The sequence below is a fragment of the Solea senegalensis genome, linkage group LG11 (assembly GCF_019176455.1).
Source record: "Solea senegalensis isolate Sse05_10M linkage group LG11, IFAPA_SoseM_1, whole genome shotgun sequence".
NCBI classification, from domain to species: Eukaryota; Metazoa; Chordata; class Actinopteri; order Pleuronectiformes; family Soleidae; genus Solea; species Solea senegalensis.
In genome coordinates this window covers 6,937,402-6,957,655 of record NC_058031.1, presented here as the reverse complement: position 1 = coordinate 6,957,655, position 20,254 = coordinate 6,937,402, and the positions used below count along the sequence as shown (strand labels likewise).

Sequence of the window (20,254 nt, the reverse complement as noted above, 5' to 3'; positions counted from 1 at the left end):
TTGTTTTCAGATGACTTTGAGGTCCTAAGCTCATGAGTGAGCCCTGCTGCACACACAATATGTAAAAGTCCTGAAACTGAAAATAACTAAGGCAGTAGAGTGAAAAATGACAGAATATTAAAAAAAAAGGAAAATAAGCCAAGACTCAATGTTAAAATCCAGGAAACACGTGGATTACAGCTTCATCTATTGCTTAAATAAGAATAAGCAATATTTTGCCTACCTTGGCCAGGACTCCCTTGAAAAAGAGGTCCTTAACCTTGATGGGATTTTCCTGCTTAAATAAAGGTTAAATAAAAAAATAAAATATACCAAATATTAACTTGTTCCAACTTTTTATGCCACTGTTCACTGAACATCTGTGAGTTTACAGATGTTGGAAGGAATACAATAACTTCATTCGCAGCTTTAATGCCCAGAGTAATTCCGTCCACATATTTCTTTCCTTCTTTATTCTCCACACACACACACAGAGAATGACTGGATCTTTCTTCCACTCATGACGAAGCTGCCCACTTGTGGACTGAAGCAACCTGAGATGTGGGCACCATCGGACCGAATGAATGGGATGCACTGAATCTGGCATGAATTCATGTTTAAAAATGTTGAGTCATGTTGGGTTTGCGCTCCCTTCAGAACTATTATAGCTCAAACGGATGCAGAGACTCCCGGTGAAGAAATCCCAGCAAGTGTCTGTCATAGTTTTCACGGCTCGCCGCAGTTTCTAATCGAGATGAATTGACGAACGACTCCACAGTAGTTTAATCAGTTGTTGATAACGTGCCTAGATCATTTTTAAGCAAATTGCAGACTTTAGTTTAGTTTAGTCTCTGGAGAAACTGGGATAAACATCATTGATAAGGGCAATTTATGAAATGGAAACATAATAAATTGATGGTTAATATCGTGGTTATGCAACAAGCTGCAACCACACTGACCACTGGATTGTTTAAATAGAAACATGTAGCCGCGAGACAGTCATTTGTCTTCTCTTCGTCTCCTACTGTCTCTCTGAATTTGTCCATGAGGAAACACACCCTCCAGTGTCTACAGCCACGGTGCGTTCACAGGTGATGTCATGAATCGTTACACCAACAAAACCCCACTGATGATAATGAGGATGTGTGATGTGAGTATCTATTATTATGACACACTGGGACTCCATTTTGAGTCACAACTAAAACCTAAAACCAGGTCTTAATCCCCAAAAAGCCACTTAAAGTCATGTGGACCAGTCAAAATGTCCCCACAAGGTCAAAATGTCCTCACAAAGATAGGTTTGTTTGACACTTGGTCCACACACAGTCCTACTGCAGACACACGGTGATCATTCAGAAGAGACAAACACTGACATGCTGTGGTGACGCTGCATTGAAAGGCACCAGGTGACACCAATCTCAGTCATAATGTTCGACAAAGAGATCACACATTTGTTGTAGAAATAGTAGAAATGTGGAGAATCATCACGCACTAATGATGCTCTGAGTGTACATACACTTACACAGTATTAATATCCTATCCGGCCAGATCGCTTCTAGGAAATTGAATATTAACAGCATCTTTGTTTATTTCTCTGAGTAAATAAATAGATTCAGAGAGTGGAAAACTAAATTAATTCTTTGTGTTATGTTTTTTTATTTTTTTTTATTTAAATACATTTCTAATGGCATAAATCTTCCGCCAAGCACGCGTCTTCCCCTGTGTTTGTATGTTCTCCCCTGCACGGAGAGATACCCAACACTCTGGCTGCCCTTCAGACACTCTCTGTTCTTACACTGCCTCTTTTTTCACACATTGTCAGACACCACTATGTCCTCTTTCAACAGAGGAACAGCCGCCTTTAACCCTTTCAACAGAAAGCACAGCAGACCCACCATTTCACGTCTCTCCCTTACACGTAATATCTCAGCGCCTGACCACAACTGCATGGCTGACGGCAACACGCACGCAGGTCAACAACACGAGGAAACACCACATTCTGTCCATGTGGGACATGCTGAGAGGTTGTACTGTATGTATGCTGCACCATGCATTTAAATATGATTTAAAATAACAAAATCTGTAACCAAGAGATTCATAATTATACCTAAAATGATCTCGGTGGCTGTGGTATGAATGCATTTATTTATAAATGTTCAGATTGACTATAAGGAAACTGCACTTATTTTATATGACATTGAACAGAATAAATGGCAGTAGCTTGAACTCCAGGTCTCTCTTTACATCTCATCATTGCTATGGACATGGTCAAAAATAAACCAAACTGATTATAGCGTCAACTAACGATGTTAAATGTAAGAAAATGTTGATCCGTGTTTCCCAAACCTGGAAATGATGATGTTCCACAAACCAAAAAGGACTACATTTTAATGATTTCTTTGTTATATGTAGCAAAAATCACTATTAGCACCACAGAAAGTCAGAGAGAGGACGCACTTGTGGTCTAAGACAATTAGACCAATCTCCTAACCAGTCTCAGAAGAGAGAGGGTGAAGGCTTTGTCAATAAAATAGCTCTTTATCTCTCAAGGATACAAAGAGACACAGACTCAAAAGGGTCAAATAAATGTGATCAAAGTTTAAAGACTAAAATCAGCTCTGCAATTATTTTGATAATAATACTGTTGATAGCAAAAAATGATTAGTCTTGAATTGAAGAGCATCATATTGACTTCAAACCGATAAAGTAAAGTGAGCGTAAGTTTAGTTTCCTGTATTTGGTGCAACATTTGAGACAGTACCAAATAATAATCCTTAAATATAAGGCCTGAGATGTTATCTTAAATGTAGGCCTAAATATGCCACTCTAGATCTGTGGTACTCAATGTGAGGGAGAAAAAAAATATCCTTTAAGTGAATAAGAGGGATTATATTGATGCATGGATGAACTACTGTGATTATTATCAAGAATGTTATGACAAAAAGGTGAATTCTGACTGTGCAAGGGTGAGTGGGTCTGCAGACAAACAAACTCCTCCACAGACACATCTAGAATCTTGAAATGCAAAAAGACAAACGCAACAAGAATTAAACGATGTCTATTCAAGGATGGCAACTCATCGAATGAACTAACTGTTAATGTTCACTAATCTCACTTATGTTACACACAGCCAGTCTAAAGTGCAGCACGACTTGGATGGATCGTTAATAATCTCATACGCCTTCCTGAGGACTTGTCTGGGGATAAAGCTGCAGGGGAGATCTTTGCATTTGGCCAATAATTCTCACACTACAGGGTTACAGTAACTACACGTCGCAGAGGCACTTCCTGTCCCTTCTTTGACAGAGTGAAGTGTCCACAAATGCATAGCAAGTTCTCTTTAACTCCACAACCCAATTAAATTACCCTGCATCCACCCTCTGACTGTGTCATCATCTCCTCTCTTGGGGGCACCTTGGGTGCTGAGAGAGTGGATTCAGCACCACGGACAGCTCCAGCACAAGACATGGCATCATTAACACAGGAAGGAAACAAGGTTTTGTTCGTATAAAAACACACACACACACGCAACAGCCCTTTAATGTTGTGTTGAGCTGAATGGTTTAGAGAGAGACCAAGCCTCCACCATCATCATCACCACCACCATCGTCATCATCATCTCTGCTGCCAGAGTAGAATTGTGCTTCACGATGAAACACTTTCTTCAGCCTGGATGCATTTCAGCTCTCGAGCAGATTTAATGAATGGTTTAAAAGAGACTCTCACATCATGATGCACCTAATGTCACGTCGAAGAGCAGGATGCTCCTATACTCTTGCTTGGTTCATCAGAGAGAAAGGAAAGAAGGAAGAAAGGAAGGAAGGAAGGAAGGAAGAAGAAAAAAACAAAAACAACACAGCAATGACGCTAGAGGTGGTTCATCGCTGTGCTGTGACAACCAATTACATAACGTCAGAGCTGAGTGCTCTCATTAACATCCGCGTCCATTTCACCAACAAACCCTCACATACACACAAGAGGAAGATCCCGCACTCCTGTTTGCACCAAAACCAAAAAAGCACCCGCATAATTCATATTATTAATAGTGTTGTTTTTGCCCATTTTGCGCACGACAGTGAACATCATCTACTATCATGCACTTAATATGGCAACAACATAAAACCACAATGTCTATGTTGGATGTTTATGTGCGCGCGCGCACACGCACACACACAGCATTTGAACGCTGAGGTCAAATTTGCTCATCCTGACAACGACGACAACAACAACAACAGCAGCCTACATCTGCGGAATCAACGGCTCAACAATGTTGATACTGCGATATGAATCCAAGATGATGCAAGCGACATGGTCCCTCTTCACCCTTGCACACGCAAACAACCGCACACCATCACACAATGACGCATGCAGGGTTCAAAATTACCACAAAGGTTCTAATGGAGAAGTTGCAGCGCAGCAGAAGAAGGTGAGTGTTTTACGCAAACGATGGGGAAATGATGATGCGAGGTTCCTGCATCCCAATGAAGTCGCCCTTTGCTGAAAAAGATGCACAGCTTCTCTGATGTGGCATCAGCACACAAGGACTTACCAGAGATGAAGCTGCTGCTGCTGCTGCTGCTGCTGAGGTTCACTACTACACAGGAGTCTGCGCTGCAAATAATTCAGTATGTATTTCCCCTTGCAGTGACAGAAGGTGACCCTGCGTTCTCTCTGCAAGACTCTGCATCCGCTCGATCACGATGCACGCAGCAAGGGGGAGCTCCACGGCACAGGCGCGCGACAGGGGGATGGCCCAGCTATTTCCTTACAATTGGCGACAGGAGTGAGATGTAGGAGGGGGCAAAAAAGGGATGATCTTCTGAGGATAGGACACTCTACTTTTTAAATGATATTAACATTAAGGGTTTTAGAGAAGCTTTATAAGATGCATCTGTATGCGCAGGTGGGAGAGAATTTCCTTTTCATCAGCATCAGAGTGTGTGTATCTTAGTTTGTGGGGAATTGATTTTCTACATAGATCAGCGCAATTAAAAGAAAGTAAATATTTTTTGTAGGCTTTTGTAATAGGGGAGACCCAAATGTGACTTCCACTTTCCAACCAATAAGGAGAGAGTGGCAGGAAAAGGGGGCGTCCCCTTTTTCTTGTCAATCACAGGCACATTGCATTACATTATCTGTCGCTTTGTGTTGGAGTATCAGGGCCGTTTCTAGCTTTAATGGGGCCCCTATTCAAGATGCTTTTAAGGGGCCCCTAGTTTGCCAAAGTACGATGGAGCAGTGACATTACATTACATTACATGTCATTTAGCAGATGCTTTTATCCAAAGCGACTTACAAGGGAATTGAGCACAATCAGCCAGGGGTGGAGTTGAACTTGTGACCATGATGTCTTTTGCACACAGGGTACCGGTCTTAACCACTGAGCCACTCCACCCGATTGCGCTAAGACAACAAGAAAAGCTCAGCTTCCTCTAAAACGTCGTCAAATATGTATTGTGTTGAATTTACATTTCAATACTAAATGTGCACTAGAACATGATTAGAACAGAATCAGCTGTTTATCATGGATGATGGATTGTCTTATATGATTTCCGATAGGCGGGGTCATACCCTGGACAGTTCGCCAATCCATTGCAGGGCCACGCATACAGACAAACAACCATACAACCATTCACTCTCACTCTCACACCTACGGTCAATTAACAGAGTCCAATTTACCTAATCCCCATATTGCATGTTTTTGGACTGTGGCAGGAAGCCGGAGAACCCAAAGAAAACCCACACACACACAGGGAGAACATGCAAACTGGGGCTCGAACCCAACCAGGGTCTTCTTGCTGCAAAGGCAAGAGTGCACTATTATAGCATTTAAATTTGAAACAGTTATAGCGTTTCCTTGTGCTGGTTGTTCGTTTGTAGAATTTATGTATAAATAACGACTACAGGAAACCCAGAACTCTGCTTACGTTTAAGTAAATACTGTGAAAATACAGCCCTGTGCCTTAAGTGTGGCCTATAAGATTTAATTCATTGTTTTTTGTTTTTTTAAAAAAGAAAATAAATGATTTGATAACATACACCTTGATTGCTGGTCCTTTTGGCAAAAGAACAAATAACAATTAAATGTCAAGTTTAGGTTTTTAACAGAGAAACAGTCACTCGACACTTAGTCTAACCTCTTTAAGCCTTTATAGTTCACTTTGTTTGTACTAATGGACGAACAGTTAGACGGAACAACATTTGTGTTTTTGCCAAAAAGAGACAAATTAGAGAGAAACAGCTGTGTTTTTTCAGGGTTATGTAACAATGCAGAGTGTAGACTGGTCAGTGGAACTACATTTTAGAATATTCTTCCATTTTCAGAAGTCATTTTGTTTTTGTTTGCACCAGAGTGTAAAGTCTGCACGCAGTCATTTTGTCATCATTGTTATTACATGTTATTGTGTGCCATTTATTTACTACTCACAACCGTGAGTGATCAGAACGGTGAATACTTTGCTGACTGATCTTCGTGTGTGTTAATGCTCAGATGTTCAGAATCTGTTTCCACAAATGTAAATGACTCAATAATAATTAATAACTTATTCAAGCTTTGAACCAGTTCCTTTCAGAAGTAAAAAAAAACAAAACCTAAAAAGTATAAACCTGAAATCTACAAATATCAGCCCAAACAAAATACTAATACAATTAAATTAAACAATATAGAAATCCTGTGGATGGGGGCAATGATGCAAACACTTTGGGGTCCATTGGCTCGTATTTTATGAACACTTTTACTTATCTTAGGTGACATAATAGTTGACTTTGTAATATTATAGCTCAATATTTAAGGTAATAATAACTGGGTAACAAAAACATGCAGTATTCTGTTTGTGCTCTAGAAATTCCACATTTTACCTTTAACAAGGCTTTTCTCTTATCACAAGTTTTTTAGTGACATCTAGTGGCGATAGACTGACATCACAAAAACAGAATGACCTCAAAAACTTCTGTTATTATGTTGTTGAACATTTAATCCTTTCATATATTTACATTTAACACCACAGCCACATACTTTTGCAATATCCAAATACTAAAATAATTTCAGAATTTTAAGATAAATTGAATTGAATTGAAATGTGGAAACTGTGAAGGACACATGATCTGGTCAGGGTGAACCATGCCTGTCTTCGTCTTATAATTTTCTGCAGGCTGTCACTGAGAGGTGTAATACTGCCCTCCACAGTTACAAGTTCTTAATCACAATTTAATCTAAAAAATTATCTGGCCAAGATTGCAACAACACAAACAGACATATACAACTATCATACACAACACAGCATCTAACCAATATAAAACACAGGATCAAGGACAACCATATATACAGTATGTAGGCTTGACCAGTTGCATGAGCAAATTCTAAAACTACCTTAATGCCAAGCTGATGAATCATCTCAATAAACAACTGCCGTTTTTGAACTGACCACATGAAAATAAAGCATGTTTTATTCTTTCTGGATGTCCTCACTAGCACAGACAATCTGGGTGTTTAATCCACAAAGTCCCAATCACAGCTTCAGAAGGTGATGTCACTGCTTCACAGCATTTTCTTTACAGTCACTAGATCCATGATTCTCAAACTGTGGTATGTGTGCCACCAGTGGTACATGAGATTCCTCTGGTGGTACTTGGAGGAAAATCAGAAATACTGTTCTACTGTATATACCAGGGCATGTGATCGAGTGTAATAGGGATGGGAATCGGACTGATAAAAATACAAAATCTAATACAATCCAGGCTGTAAAAATGTAAATACATCATGTTTAAGTTGTTTATTTCTTCTTTTTGGGAGTACAATATTTGTTCCACAGTTCCAAGAATTATGTTTTGAAATATCTCAGCTTCATATTTCAATAATGGACTCATATCGGTATCGGTGTTTGTGATATAGGTATCAGGCAAGGGTATTGTGATGAAACAACAAGAGTCACCTTTTCTTTCCCTCAATCTTAATCTAATTTCACTATACCAGTGTGTGAAGTATCTGAGGAAGAGGATGATGATGAGAGAGCAGATTATTTTATTGGGATTAAATCTGTTTTGAGAACCTAGATTATATTTGTTAACATAATGTGTCATGGTTGAGTATATAGCGTGAATATTGTGTTTTTATTGTGAAGGATTCAGACCGGATGTGATGTTGCTGGTTAAAGATTAGCTGTTGGTGATAAATAGTGAACCACTACACTAGATTACGTTTGTTCACCCAGTGTTATGGTTGAGAATTTAGCGTGAACATTGTGCCTTTATTGTGAAGTATTCAGAGCGGAAGTGATGTTGCTGCTTTAAAGAGTAGCCGTTGGTGATGATTGAGGAACCGCATCATAACGTTTTGTCGACAGAGGCGCTGCACGTCGCACAGTGAGTGAATAAACCTGGTATTTGTTCATATTTTTAAAAAGTCCTTACCTGACGCTCGTTAAAAACAGCTTCGCGTTGACACAACTAATTTTTTACCCGCAGTTAAACAACTTGTCAGTGTCGGTGTAGTGTTTTCCTGGCGCAGCTAACAGTTGCTATGTTATTGTAGCTAGAAATGCTGGCTCATTGGTTCATCGCTGTGAGGTGGTTTTTGACAGTAAAGTTCACATACAGCTGTGTTCCGGAAATTAACAGTTGCACGATCATATGCGAGCAAAAACGACCTCAGAGACAACGACGACTCGTTAACAAGAGCTATTTGTTTTTTTATGGAAATGTAATATTAAAATGTAAAGTCATTTTAATAAGATGAGAGGAAACATTTAATCAAGTGTCTTATCTGCCGCTGTGTGACCTTGCAGCGTTGTCTTCTCCACATTCTCTAGAACTGTGCAACTTCTCTCCATTCCTTGTCCTCTGTGTTCTCCCCCAGGTTTCCCGCTGATTGGTGAGGGCAGTAAATACCATGTGGAAGTCACATGAACGACAAGGATGAGGCACAAACAACAAGGAGGCAGTTTGAGGAGAGAGACGCAGCACACTGTTTGTCGTAGGGAGGGGGTCTGCTGCTGCTGCTGGTAGAGAACCTCCTACCAGGCTGTGGCCCAGTGTCACACGTTTATGCAATGAACAGCACCACTCCTCCTCCTCCTGCCATCATCGATGGAGATGTGGCAGTCAGCTATGTTTTGGTGCCATTTTTCCTCATCACAATCATTGGTATAGTTGCGGCTGTGGTAAGTTGTGTGTGTGTGTGGGGGGGGCAAAGTTGCATGTTGCAGTTGAATATCTCTCACTTCCCTTCCATGTATGTAGGTGAACCTATGGTATTATCTTTTACATCCAAAACATGATTGGCCAACATGTTGGTCTCCATAAAAGTGACCCACTCCTGAAATCAACAATTCATACATTCAGATGATTGTACGCTAATAATAGGGGGGCACGATATTGGACTTTTTGCTGATATGTAGGGAGTGCTTGGGCTGATAACCAATACCGATATATACAATCTTTCCTTTTACCCAACTGCAGAGGTCATTTCGTCTCTCCTGTAGTGACGTTAACATAATATTTTGCCAGCAAATGTGGATATAAAAGGGAAGGGAAGGATGTAGCAGCTTTTTTAGCCAACTATATTAGTCATTCTTCATATTGGTGGATGTTGCCGTGTTTGCCGATATCCAATGATACATTTTGATGATACAAGTCAATATCTGTAAATAGTATTGACTAAAGTTTGATGATTCACAACCAGAAATTTGCATTTGTAATCTGCTACCAGACAAAGCCAGCTGTCACTGGTGTCCACTTGTGTGCGCCATGCTTTATTTTGCATCTATATTTTCCATCTATCTATTCCATCTGATTTCCTGAAAATGGGAATATGACATACAAAATTGATGTGTTAAATTGAAGAAGACTTGAAACCAACAGAGTCGCCCCCTGGTGGATATTCAATATATACTGATTAGCATTACCAGAGAAACCAGAAGACCACATCCACTTTTTATTTATGCTATATGGTAAGAATTAGTGACATCTAAAGTGGCCTAAAGTGGTTGTTCTTCTTCTTTATTTGCATAGTAAGCATCCACTTCAATATACAAAAGGCATGGTCTGTCTGTTCAGGCTTCTGTAAATAAACATGGCGGTACCTGATGGTGGCTTCCCTAGAGCAAGGCTCTTGTCTGTGGTGCATATTAAAAACTTACTCCAAGCTATTGCATGTTACACATTTACAAACATGCCTTAGATAGTGTATTCAATTTCCTGTCAATAAATCCTCCAAATTGTTACATACTGGACTTTTAAAATTGATATGTGCAGTATAACTCTGAGCCACATGAAGGGGCTTGTTCATTGTCTACCACAATTAGGGTTTTTGCCACAATATATCACTATTTCAAATGCTGCACCTGATATACATGCAGCTCACGCCTTTATTACACCAGACCAGAATACAGCAATGGTTTGTCATCTTAAAAAAGTGGGTCTTTATATTTAACATTTGGGAAACACTGTTCTAATGCAGGGGTGTAACAGAAAGGTATCAACTACTTCCAACATGTATCACACCACATGACCATGAATCAACTGGAATATAGCGTTGATCAAAGTCTGATTGTGTTCAGTGTAAAGTAATAATACAAAATGTGATAATTGCAAAAACAATGTGATAGGTGCTTTCTCTAAAGAACCTTTTTTAGGTAATTGTTTTGTGTGTTTGGTTAAAGTGCTGTGCGGATGAGCTGTGTAATTTTGTTACTACTACTACTACCATTATTACATTATAAGAAATATGTGATACCTACAAAGCCTGAATTGAAAACCCTTTTATACCCAGTTGATTTAATACTCTTAATCTGTTACAGGTCATGTATATTCGAAGGAAAAGAAGGTAAGTCTTTATCTACATATTGATTAATCGCACAGTGCCTTTTGTAATGAATGTGATTGCATTACTTGTGTTTCAGTGTGAGTCGTTACATCTCTGTTTCATTTCTGTGATCATGTTCCTCAGAATTGACAGACTTCGTCATCAGCTGTTACCAGTTTACACCTACGATCCCTCAGAGGAGCTACACGAAGCTGAGCAGGAAATGTTGTGGAGAGAAGAGGACACTCAGGTATGATGCACCAGTGGTTTTTAAACTTTTGGCATGTTTTTGCTCTCTGGGACTAATTTACCTACTTGGAGAAAATCTGTTATGAAATCAGAAGGAAATGGTTTAAATTGATGTGGCAATTTTAATTTGGTGCTATTATCAAGATTTGCTCAAACATGCTTGATCTTACTGCACCTGAAAACATTTTCTACGACGGGGCATTTCTATTTTTGCTTTCTGTTCATTTGCACCATTCACACTTTAGCAGTTCCTCAATTTGACACTCTCTTCCTCTTCCACACAGAAATATAGCTATAAATAACTGTAGTATAGTAGAAAGTTGTAACTTCCTGTTTCATATTCAAGTCTGACACAAGAGCAGTTGGTGTTAGAATGTATTAAGGTTTTTTAAAAACAGAATAATTTATGTTTCATGGAAAGTTGTGTGTGTGTGTCTGTGTATATATCCATGTTTGTATCTGTAGTTTAGAAACAGATGGACATGTGAAGGTGAAGTAGTGAGCGCTAGATGGAATGAAAAACTTACAGCCCTGTTGGGACAGCAGTGCCACTGACTTTTACGATCAAACTCTGTGTTTGTTTGTTTTTTAACACTTTTGCAATCCAATTTTAACAACCACTGAGCTGTGAGAGACACTAGGTGGCAGTATTTACCACGGGCAGATTTACAGAGGTTTTCGTGCACAGTGAGAAAATGTGAAACAGGGAAAACCAGTGTATCTTGTTAAGTAGTGCACTGATTTCAGATACTTTAAGACACTCAATTAATATTAGAAATTGGATTTCTTACCCCTGAGGTCTCTGCTGCTGCTAATCCATTACACAGAAAGTTAAATTCATTTGTGGTGCTTTAAAACCTCATAAGCAACATTCAATTCTGTGCCTGGTTCTAAGGATTATCCACAGACAACTTGGTCAGTGCTACACTTTTCATTTGGACTATTTCTTTGGCAGAAAGTACTTATAGTGTCTATAGTGACATCTGTGTGTGACTAATTTCCCATGTTGTTGTTGTTTTTTTTTCTTTTTAAGTCAAATTGACTCTTTATCAAAGTCGAAGCAGCATATCATTAAGTTTGCCTTTTTAGATTATGATGACATTAGTAAAGAAACTGAACTGTGACCTCATTTTACATTTTCTGTCCTCAGATTGTACAAGGTTGGGCAAGAAGTTATCAACAGCGATACCCTCTTCTGGCCAAAGACGTCAGTGCATGACAGTGAACCATGGAGCTGATCATTGTCAGCAGATTGCCTTTCAGCCACAGAGATCTGACATATTCTCTTTTTTTGCTTTTCTTTTCCACTGTCCATCATGTCATCTTTGAGCACATCAGCAAGAGACATCTTTTTTCTTTTTAGGTTCTGCTGCCAATTCCATGTGCCTAACAGACACTTATTTATTTGAAATTATTTATTCAAACTTTGAGTCACGTCACTGAATACCGCAGTAAGACAAAGCCGAGAAAGGTGGTATGTGTGGAAGGATACAGTTTCCTACATGTGGACTGAACTGTTTACATTTAACTGGTGACACTGTGGCAGGCGGTCATGTTCCTGTATGTACTGATGATATTTTATAGACAAAGGAAAAAAACCAAAACTCATGCTATGAGAGGGTTTGTGATCATTACCTGGACTGCAGAGGTCGATTGTATCATGTACATCAAAAACAAATTATGTTTTTGATGTAATACTGTTAAATGACATTTGTTGACATGAAACTCTAGAAGATAATTTCCAAAAACAGCTTAACTTCAGTTTTATGTTGATTAAGTTAGAATTAGTTGTCAAAATTAGGTTAGCGTATATTTTCAGTTTCATTCTGAGTTTAAAGGTTGAACACAGCCCTTTTGTTTTTGATTTACCCCCTGACGATATTCCTCTTTTTTGCATTTTGGCCAAATCCTATGACTCTCATCAAAGGAATGACAAGCCAGTTACAAACGTAAATAGCACCATCCTCCTCCAATCCGCCAAAAATGAGCGGTGACTAGTGCCCCAAATATGTCCTGTCTGAAAGGCATGGCACCAGGATAAATGAATCCCTAACAGGAATCTGTTCAGATGAATTCCATAGGTCTGACTTTAACAAGCACTTTGGAAAGCCTTGCTGTTTTTCCCCTCCTTTGTTAAACTGTAACCTCTCCTTACCTTAATTCTTGGTCATGAATGTAAACCGAACAAATCACAAATTGTAATGGACAGTCAACACGCACGCAGTTCAGGGACACGAGAACACGAGAACACGCTCTGTGGTGCTTCCAGGTCATTTTATACTTTGTTCATTTTCTCTACATCTTTTTAAATTATTGGTATGAAATGTACCATTCTGTTTAATGGTACAAACATTTAATCATAGGACTGGTGAACTTTACACAGAATGCTGATTTCATGTTGCACATGTTGAGTGATGTAAATGTTAAAATAGCAACACATTTAAGGCGTTCTACTTTGAGTGTTTTGAGAAGACAAATAGAAGGGGTGATGTGAAAGATGTAAATAAAAAGTTCCTTCTTGAAATGCAACCATGGATGAACACACAACAATACACAAATGACAAAGAAAATTCTCTTTATTGACCATTTCAGATACAAATTGTTGTTGGGCACCATAGAAATATAGACATTGTACATTTATGTGATCCCATCCTATTGAGTTGACAGTATATAAATGAACAGATGCATGATGTGCGGATGTAGAATGACACCGATATTGTCAAGAGTAGTCGGAGGAGAAAAAAAAAAAGTGACTGTTGCACGAGTATGGTGAAGGTGGCTGTGTGTGTGTGTGTGGAAGAGCCAAACACACAATGTCCAACATAACAGTTAATTGGAAAGAGCGCCCAGTCTCAAACATTTGTCCGTGTAAAATGAGAACCAACATTTCAGTGCACCAGAATAATTTTTTTTTAAAAAAAAGATAAAAACACCTGCTAATCTACCACAGTCAGCGAACACAGTTGTCAAGCTGACAGGTCTCCCTGACTTGCTTCACACATTAAACAAAAAAAAAAAATAGAAAAACAAATAAACTGTCTGCACGAGCCAAGACGCATTTGCAGGTGCACACTATCACAAACTTGACATCCAAGTTATTACAGTCAGGAAGTTGCGCACACACACACAAACACACTTGTAATTACAACATCTTTCCATCTCATGCCAGAGGTTACACTTTACAAGAGAAAACCAGTTAAATGCAATTATATGGTAAAGTAAGCTGTTGAGTGAGGTATGAAATCCTAGGCCTTGTCTCGCCTGTTTGCAGTTTTCCGGGTTTTTGTAACTGAGGTTGTAGCAGCTTTAGGTGTGTGGAAAAACCCAGTTAAGTGGACTGTGACCGTGGGTTCCCTGACACTTAGAAATACACTGTAGCAGACACACAACACACATGTTTGAGAAAGACTAAGAAGCATATTACCGCACTAATAAATGACAGAGGGACCAAACGAGGTGAAGTAGTGAGAGCGAGATGGAATGAAAAACGCACAGCCCTGTTGGGACAGCAGTGCCACCGACTGTCCGGCATTACAATCAAACTCTGTGTTTGACCTGTCGCAGTTTGCCTTTATGAGTGACTGGAAACTGGGGACCATGAGAAGACAAAGACACTAATGTAACAGCATTTGTAAAAGCTCCCTGAAGAAAACACCGATGCTCTCAGCCTAGAACTCTGCCAACCCTATCTCTAAAAACACACACTATACCAAAAGAGATATGAGTTTTATTATAAAATGAAGCAGCACACAAATGGGAGACCATTTGTTTCTTTTAAATGGTATGTAACCCAGAAGAACACAGTAAAGTCTGATCCAACAATACTGATGACTAATGATACACTTGAACATTTCCCCACTACACAAAAGGACTGAGAAGGATGTTTTGAGGAGCATAACTAAATCTTACTTGTCCTACAGGAAGAGGGTGGTAAAGACAATTCTGCTCTACTGGTGTGACGCGGTGAACGCCTTCATGCAGATTAGACATACGAACACCATCAGTTACCGTGGATTTCCATCCTAAATGCTGAAGCTCAACTCCATCAATGACATGATGCAAAAGTTAACCACTTCACATGAACACACAAAAGACAAAAAAGAAACCAAGTATAGGTAAAATTCAACCTTTGTCCAGTAAAAAAATCTATAGGCCCTACCATCTCAGATGCGGGTACAACAAATAAGTAACATTAAGCAGAGGAGAACGTCCTACAAACCATCTTTATGGGGAAAAATGGAAATATCCAGGCTACTTAGAGCACACCTTTGTCCAGTATAAAAGACTTGTGATTACATGACATGTAGAGAAAAGGGCTGTTACCTGTCTTGTAATTCTTAGATCTATGCTTGAGCAAGGTCCATCAGTCTATCCAGTGCTGTTGCATGATATATGTACTGTGTTTAACCCTCCTTTTTCACAAAGGGGGCTTTGTCGTGAACAGTGGTCATGTGGTGGCACTGGTGTTGGAGATACAGCCCAGTTCTGGTTAACAGTAAGTCAGTATGTTGAGTGAGGTAGCATGCGTTGTGAATTACTGGTCCTCTTCCTCTTCCTCCTCAGATGATTCCTGGGATGCTTTTTCTTCCCTCTCCTACAGAAGGAAGGAAAAAAAACAAACATCAAGACACCGAATCCCAACTGCCTCAAGTGCCATCATTGTTCAACAACATCTGCCTTTGATTCATGTCTCAAACGTGACTAATTGTTTTTAATAATCCCACTCCAAGTATCATCATAACAAATATGCTTAGCATACTATTGTGGCACTAAGAACTCCCAGGGAAGGGTAAGACATCTGGAGTGAAAAGTGATTCATATGAGGGTGAGTCACAGTGAGGCATCCTGCTTCTTTTTTTTGCTCTATTTCCTCCCGACACTCGGTTGCCAAAGATGTTCATTCATAAAAATGTTAGAAGGGTAAGTTTGTGTCATTCCTTTCTATGACTAATGTAGCTCAGACTTCTTTGAAGCACACGCCCTGACCACATGTGCACGTGACAAAATGTTACTACGAGACCACAATTTGTTCTGAGATTACACTCACATTTGTGCCGGCTAAAAATGGGTCTGTTGCCCTATTTTCACTGTCAAAAATATAGAATGGCTACTTCTTCCGTTAGAGAATCAGTCACATGGGTTCAGATATGGTTTTTTTAACGGCAACATGTTGGAACTTTGTGCGACGACAAGAACAAAAACCAAAATAGCCGTGGTGACTACAAATGAGGGAGTAGGCAGGCGATGGAATTAGGAAAATGCAATTTTGCCCCGCAGGCAGCCATACCAATCATAATTAAGTTGGAAGAGGAATGGTGTAGCACTGATGATGCACTGTTTGTGCAGCATTAGTGTAGATCTTACCTCCTTCTTAGGTCTTCCCCTGCGTTTCCCCACTGCGGACGGGGCTGCCGACGCCTTCTGTGAACAATAGCAGAGCGAATGAGCACTGTGGTCCAATCATGCAATTTGTATTGAATCTGAAACGGCTCAGAATTTGAAAAATAAAATAGAAATGGGCTGTTTTGAGGAGTCAACCGGTGCAAAAACACTGGTGTAAACAATCCTCATTTCCTCTGCCTCTAGCGCCCTGCAGATGGCAGTATTACCTCTGCAATAAGACAGATGGAAAAGGGGGCACTGAGTTCATTGGCTATTATCTGGAAGGCCGACAGGAACTGCACACAGGGCACTCCAGTTCGCTGGCCACCTGGTCTGAGGCTCAGAGACAGCTGGTGGAACTGAGCAGAGACACAAACCCTCTGCAGCTCAGCCCTCGCTCCTAAAACTATATCATACATGCTCCTACACACACACACACACACACTTCACCCTGCCTCTCTCTGCCTTTCCCCATACATTGTAGTGGAGACGAGAACGCACAGGAGAGCTGGAGGGTTGGGGCAAGGGAGAAAAATCAGTTGTTGCTATGGAGACGACAGGCAGAGAAGAACTAGGACTGTGTGCTGGGTGGGGGTGGAGGGGGCGCTTAGTGTCAGCTTGGAAACAGTATTGCGGCCTCTGCACCTGCACCGCACTGTGCAAGCTGCAGGAAGCTGGAGGACAGGAAGTACAGACTGAGCATCACTTTAAAAAAAAAAAAAGAGAGAGAAAAGTAAGGCAGTAAACCAAGGTCTTTACAATGGGAAACCCAAGCCAGGCTATTTCTGACACCATGATGTGGGGGGAGCAGCAAACTAATATCATAAGAGCAGGACATCCTTGTCAGCGGTGGAGGTTAGCTACCGTTAAAAGTTTCTTAACATCGAGGTTAGAAAAAGGAAGCGCTTGCGAGAAATGACGGGGCGATAAACTGCATGTGCAGTGTCTGTGTGCAAGTCATCCAGGTTTTTTGGAGCTGCTGCTGAAACGGTGTCTTTTTGGCGAGTGAAAACAAGCCTGCAGACGGCACCGACTTACTTTGCCCTTGCTGGCGGTCTTGTTTTTGCTGCCCTTTGGTCGTCCTCTGGGCCTCTTTGGAGTCGGGGACCCACTTGGTTCCTGGTAATCCAAGACAATCAGAACTAGTGTTAGAACAGAAAACCACATGCGACTGTATATATTCCTTAATTTGCATACAGTTGGTCTTCTTATGGAGTAAATCTGACATGCATTAACTTCTACAGTTGGACATAATCACATTTCAGGGCCAGTACAAAGGCTGCAGAAATAAAACATGACCCCATGAAATGTCCATAAAGGACAAATGTAAACAAACAAGGTGCTGGTGCTAAAATTCAGGGGATTACCATCGACACAGACATGTGTGGTTGTTTTAAAGCATGAGGGGAGACATCTTACTCATATGATAATGTGTGGCCGTGAGTCATCTCATGGCACACTTGTCTCCTGTTGCATTTTTTAGCTTGTTTACAACTGCACCCCGTAACGACCGCGGAATCCGATACCGACACAGAGTGACAGCTATACGAGCCAGCGTGCACTCATCCTCCGTGTCATCCATTACATGACGAGCAGATGTATGTCGTGGGGAGAGGAAGAGAGGGAGGGAGGGGGTTAAACCGGTTTAAAGGGTGTTGGGTTACTGGTTGCTGATGAACCTGTGAGTGGCCCAGGAAGTTTGTTGTAGTTGTCTGCACTGCAGCAAAGATAAGGGGGGTGAGCGGATGGTCATGGGGGCCTGGTTGCAGCCATATCTCAGGTCTTGATTTCAGCACAGGAGGCATCTTTATCCACCTGAGCTGGAACAGATGCGAGCTCCCGGCTCTTCAGCCACACTTAACCCCAGTTTGTTTTCACTCACAGGTTCAGGGGGGTTTTGGGGGGGTCACACAATACACACACCTTCCAGTCACACGTAGGGAATAAAAGTGGCTTTACTTACGTCAGAGGTTTTTACCTGGGGCTGCTTACGGGGTCTTCCACGCCCCCTCTTCTCTGTAGCCTCCTTCTCCTTAGGTGAGCCTGTCCCCTTGTCGCTCATGTTTGCTTTGCTTTTTCAAACCTACACACGGGAGGAGGAGGAGGAGGGATAAATCACAACGCTTACTGCAAGGCGAGGCGCCGAGTTCATTCACACACACACATATACACACACATATACACATAACACAGAAACACCCAGGATATTAAACCCGCTGAGCTCGAGGTCAAACCAGAAAGGACTGGACTAGCCACGCACCGGTAACGCGTTTAAACCACGATTAATCCGCGCTTTAACTTCCAGCCTCTGCTAGCGGTAATATTTACAATCCGTCGTCGCCGAGAGTGACGAATGTGCACAACACCGATGAACCCGACGCTCCCTTTCACACACCGACCATGTTTAAAGAGAGGCCCAGCGGCAGCGAGCTGGACTTGTGACCAACAATCGGGCCTGAAACTATCTCAGCATGTCTGCACGCCGGAACACACACACACACATATACACACATATCTCGCTCTCTCTCACACACTCTCACACACACACACACAATAGCTGTGGTGTGTTCGGCGGGATTCACAGACTAAACCCGTCGGCAAATTTTTTTTTTTAAATACTCGCCTGCGCGTTTTATTCATATGCAGAGAAGACGCAGATGCGAGTGAAGCGGCGGCTGAAACAGAGAAAAAAACCCCGGGCCAGAGCAACAAAAGACGGCTTCACATTTGAAGCGTGCAGCCTCCTCTGCTCTGATCTCCTCTCCTCTCCTCTCTGCTGTAAAACCATTTAAAAAAATGCATGCAAAAACTTTCCGGCACTCACCTTTTTTTATTTATTAAAAATCACGCGGAAATAAAGAACCGTATAGTCTCAAACGTGAGGAATTGTCCCCGTAAAGACGGACTGAGTGTCTGGTTTGTACCCGGTTAAAAAAGAGCCTTGCACCGATCTATAGGCTACAGCTTTTATTCAGCCCGCCCCTTTAAAATCCCTACTCATGCAGCGTTTACAAAAAATACTGTTGTGAATTAGAAAACATTGAGGGGAAAATAAACAAATATTAAAATAATAAATATAAAAAAAATGTTTTATTTACCAGCAGGTTGAGCAGTTTATTCCAGCGGCGTCCTATAAATAGCACGTGCGTCTCGTCTCTCGCAGATAAAGGGGAAAAAGGCGCCAGCCAGGAGGAGTTTTGGGGGAATTTAAAGAGCCGCCCTCATGGGAGCCGAAAACCGGAGGGCGGAGTTATGATAAATAAGCCACCAACACTACGAGAGGAGCCCAACCCCCTCCACCTTCCTCCTCCTCCTCCTCCTGAATCCTTTCTGTTCCCCAAGTTTCATCCCATAAACACCAAGAACATCACGTGTGAAAGTGTGTGGACATACACTTTCTGCAAAACATTAAAATTGCATTAAATTAAGAGTCGACTTTGTTGATCTCACACCAGGGAAATTCACCTGTTACAGCAGCACAAATCTCCAGTAACAGTACCGCTCATACATATCAGGGAAAACATAAACAGGATCCAAAAACCATAAATATCACACACATGCTTCATTCATCACAAGCCGTAAAGAGACACACACGTGCCGGTGATGTCATGTGACCAGAATGTGAGCGACTGTGTGGATGTATTGGAAGATAAATGAAGAAAAATAGCAAAACAGACAGGTGTCATTTTGGTATTGGTTCCTACTTGAGGCGGTGATATCACTATCAAGAGCATAAAAGTTAGAGTTAGAGTTAGAGTCAAGCCTTTGTGGCAAATACAAAAGGGGGTTTGAACAAGCAATGATACAAATATAAGAGTGTATAAAAAAATACAAATACATAAT

The 20,254-nt window shown here is 40.9% G+C and overlaps 3 protein-coding genes across 4 annotated transcripts in view; 1 reads left to right on the top strand and 2 right to left on the bottom strand.

The window, feature by feature from the left end:
* The window catches only part of LOC122776947 (protein kinase C and casein kinase substrate in neurons protein 1-like), a 30,540-nt gene extending 25,853 nt beyond the window's left edge, over window positions 1-4,687 (bottom strand). The window contains exon 1 of the mRNA XM_044037783.1: window positions 4,529-4,687. The gene's annotated coding sequence lies outside the window, so the exon portion shown is untranslated. The remainder of the gene's footprint in view (window positions 1-4,528) is intronic.
* Window positions 4,688-8,259: 3,572 nt separating this feature from the next.
* smim29 (small integral membrane protein 29) lies at window positions 8,260-13,558 on the top strand. Its single transcript, XM_044037790.1, has 5 exons — window positions 8,260-8,340; window positions 8,834-9,137; window positions 10,776-10,801; window positions 10,925-11,030; window positions 12,180-13,558. Exons 2-5 carry the CDS (start codon window positions 9,027-9,029, stop codon window positions 12,246-12,248), a joined length of 312 nt encoding a protein of 103 aa, XP_043893725.1. The 5' UTR covers window positions 8,260-8,340; window positions 8,834-9,026; the 3' UTR covers window positions 12,249-13,558.
* Window positions 13,559-13,587: 29 nt separating this feature from the next.
* hmga1a (high mobility group AT-hook 1a) lies at window positions 13,588-19,623 on the bottom strand. Of its 2 annotated transcripts, none has more exons than XM_044037791.1 (5): window positions 19,510-19,623; window positions 18,375-18,494; window positions 17,450-17,530; window positions 16,394-16,450; window positions 13,588-15,623 (listed from the first exon to the last, which is right to left on the bottom strand). In XM_044037791.1, the coding sequence occupies exons 2-5, from the start codon at window positions 18,471-18,473 to the stop codon at window positions 15,564-15,566; spliced, it is 297 nt and encodes a 98-aa protein (XP_043893726.1). In that variant the 5' UTR covers window positions 18,474-18,494; window positions 19,510-19,623; the 3' UTR covers window positions 13,588-15,563. The 2 variants fall into 2 exon arrangements, with proteins under 2 accessions (XP_043893726.1, XP_043893727.1); XM_044037792.1 differs by lacking the exon at window positions 19,510-19,623 and adding an exon at window positions 19,236-19,359.
* Between the last annotated feature and the right edge of the window lie 631 nt (window positions 19,624-20,254).

Bases quoted from the DNA above. Each gene is read 5' to 3' on its own strand.
- smim29 (XM_044037790.1), top strand. From the start codon at position 9,027: ATGAACAGCACCACTCCTCCTCCTCCTGCCATCATCGATGGAGATGTG. The intron at 9,138-10,775 runs GTAAGTTGTGTG...AATCTGTTACAG, and splicing joins TTGGTATAGTTGCGGCTGTG to GTCATGTATATTCGAAGGAA. The intron at 10,802-10,924 runs GTAAGTCTTTAT...CATGTTCCTCAG, and splicing joins TATATTCGAAGGAAAAGAAG to AATTGACAGACTTCGTCATC.
- hmga1a (XM_044037791.1), bottom strand. From the start codon at position 18,473: ATGAGCGACAAGGGGACAGGCTCACCTAAGGAGAAGGAGGCTACAGAG. The intron at 17,531-18,374 runs GTAAGTAAAGCC...TTGGATTACCAG, and splicing joins CCCAGGTAAAAACCTCTGAC to GAACCAAGTGGGTCCCCGAC. The intron at 16,451-17,449 runs GTAAGTCGGTGC...TATTGTTCACAG, and splicing joins AGACCGCCAGCAAGGGCAAA to AAGGCGTCGGCAGCCCCGTC.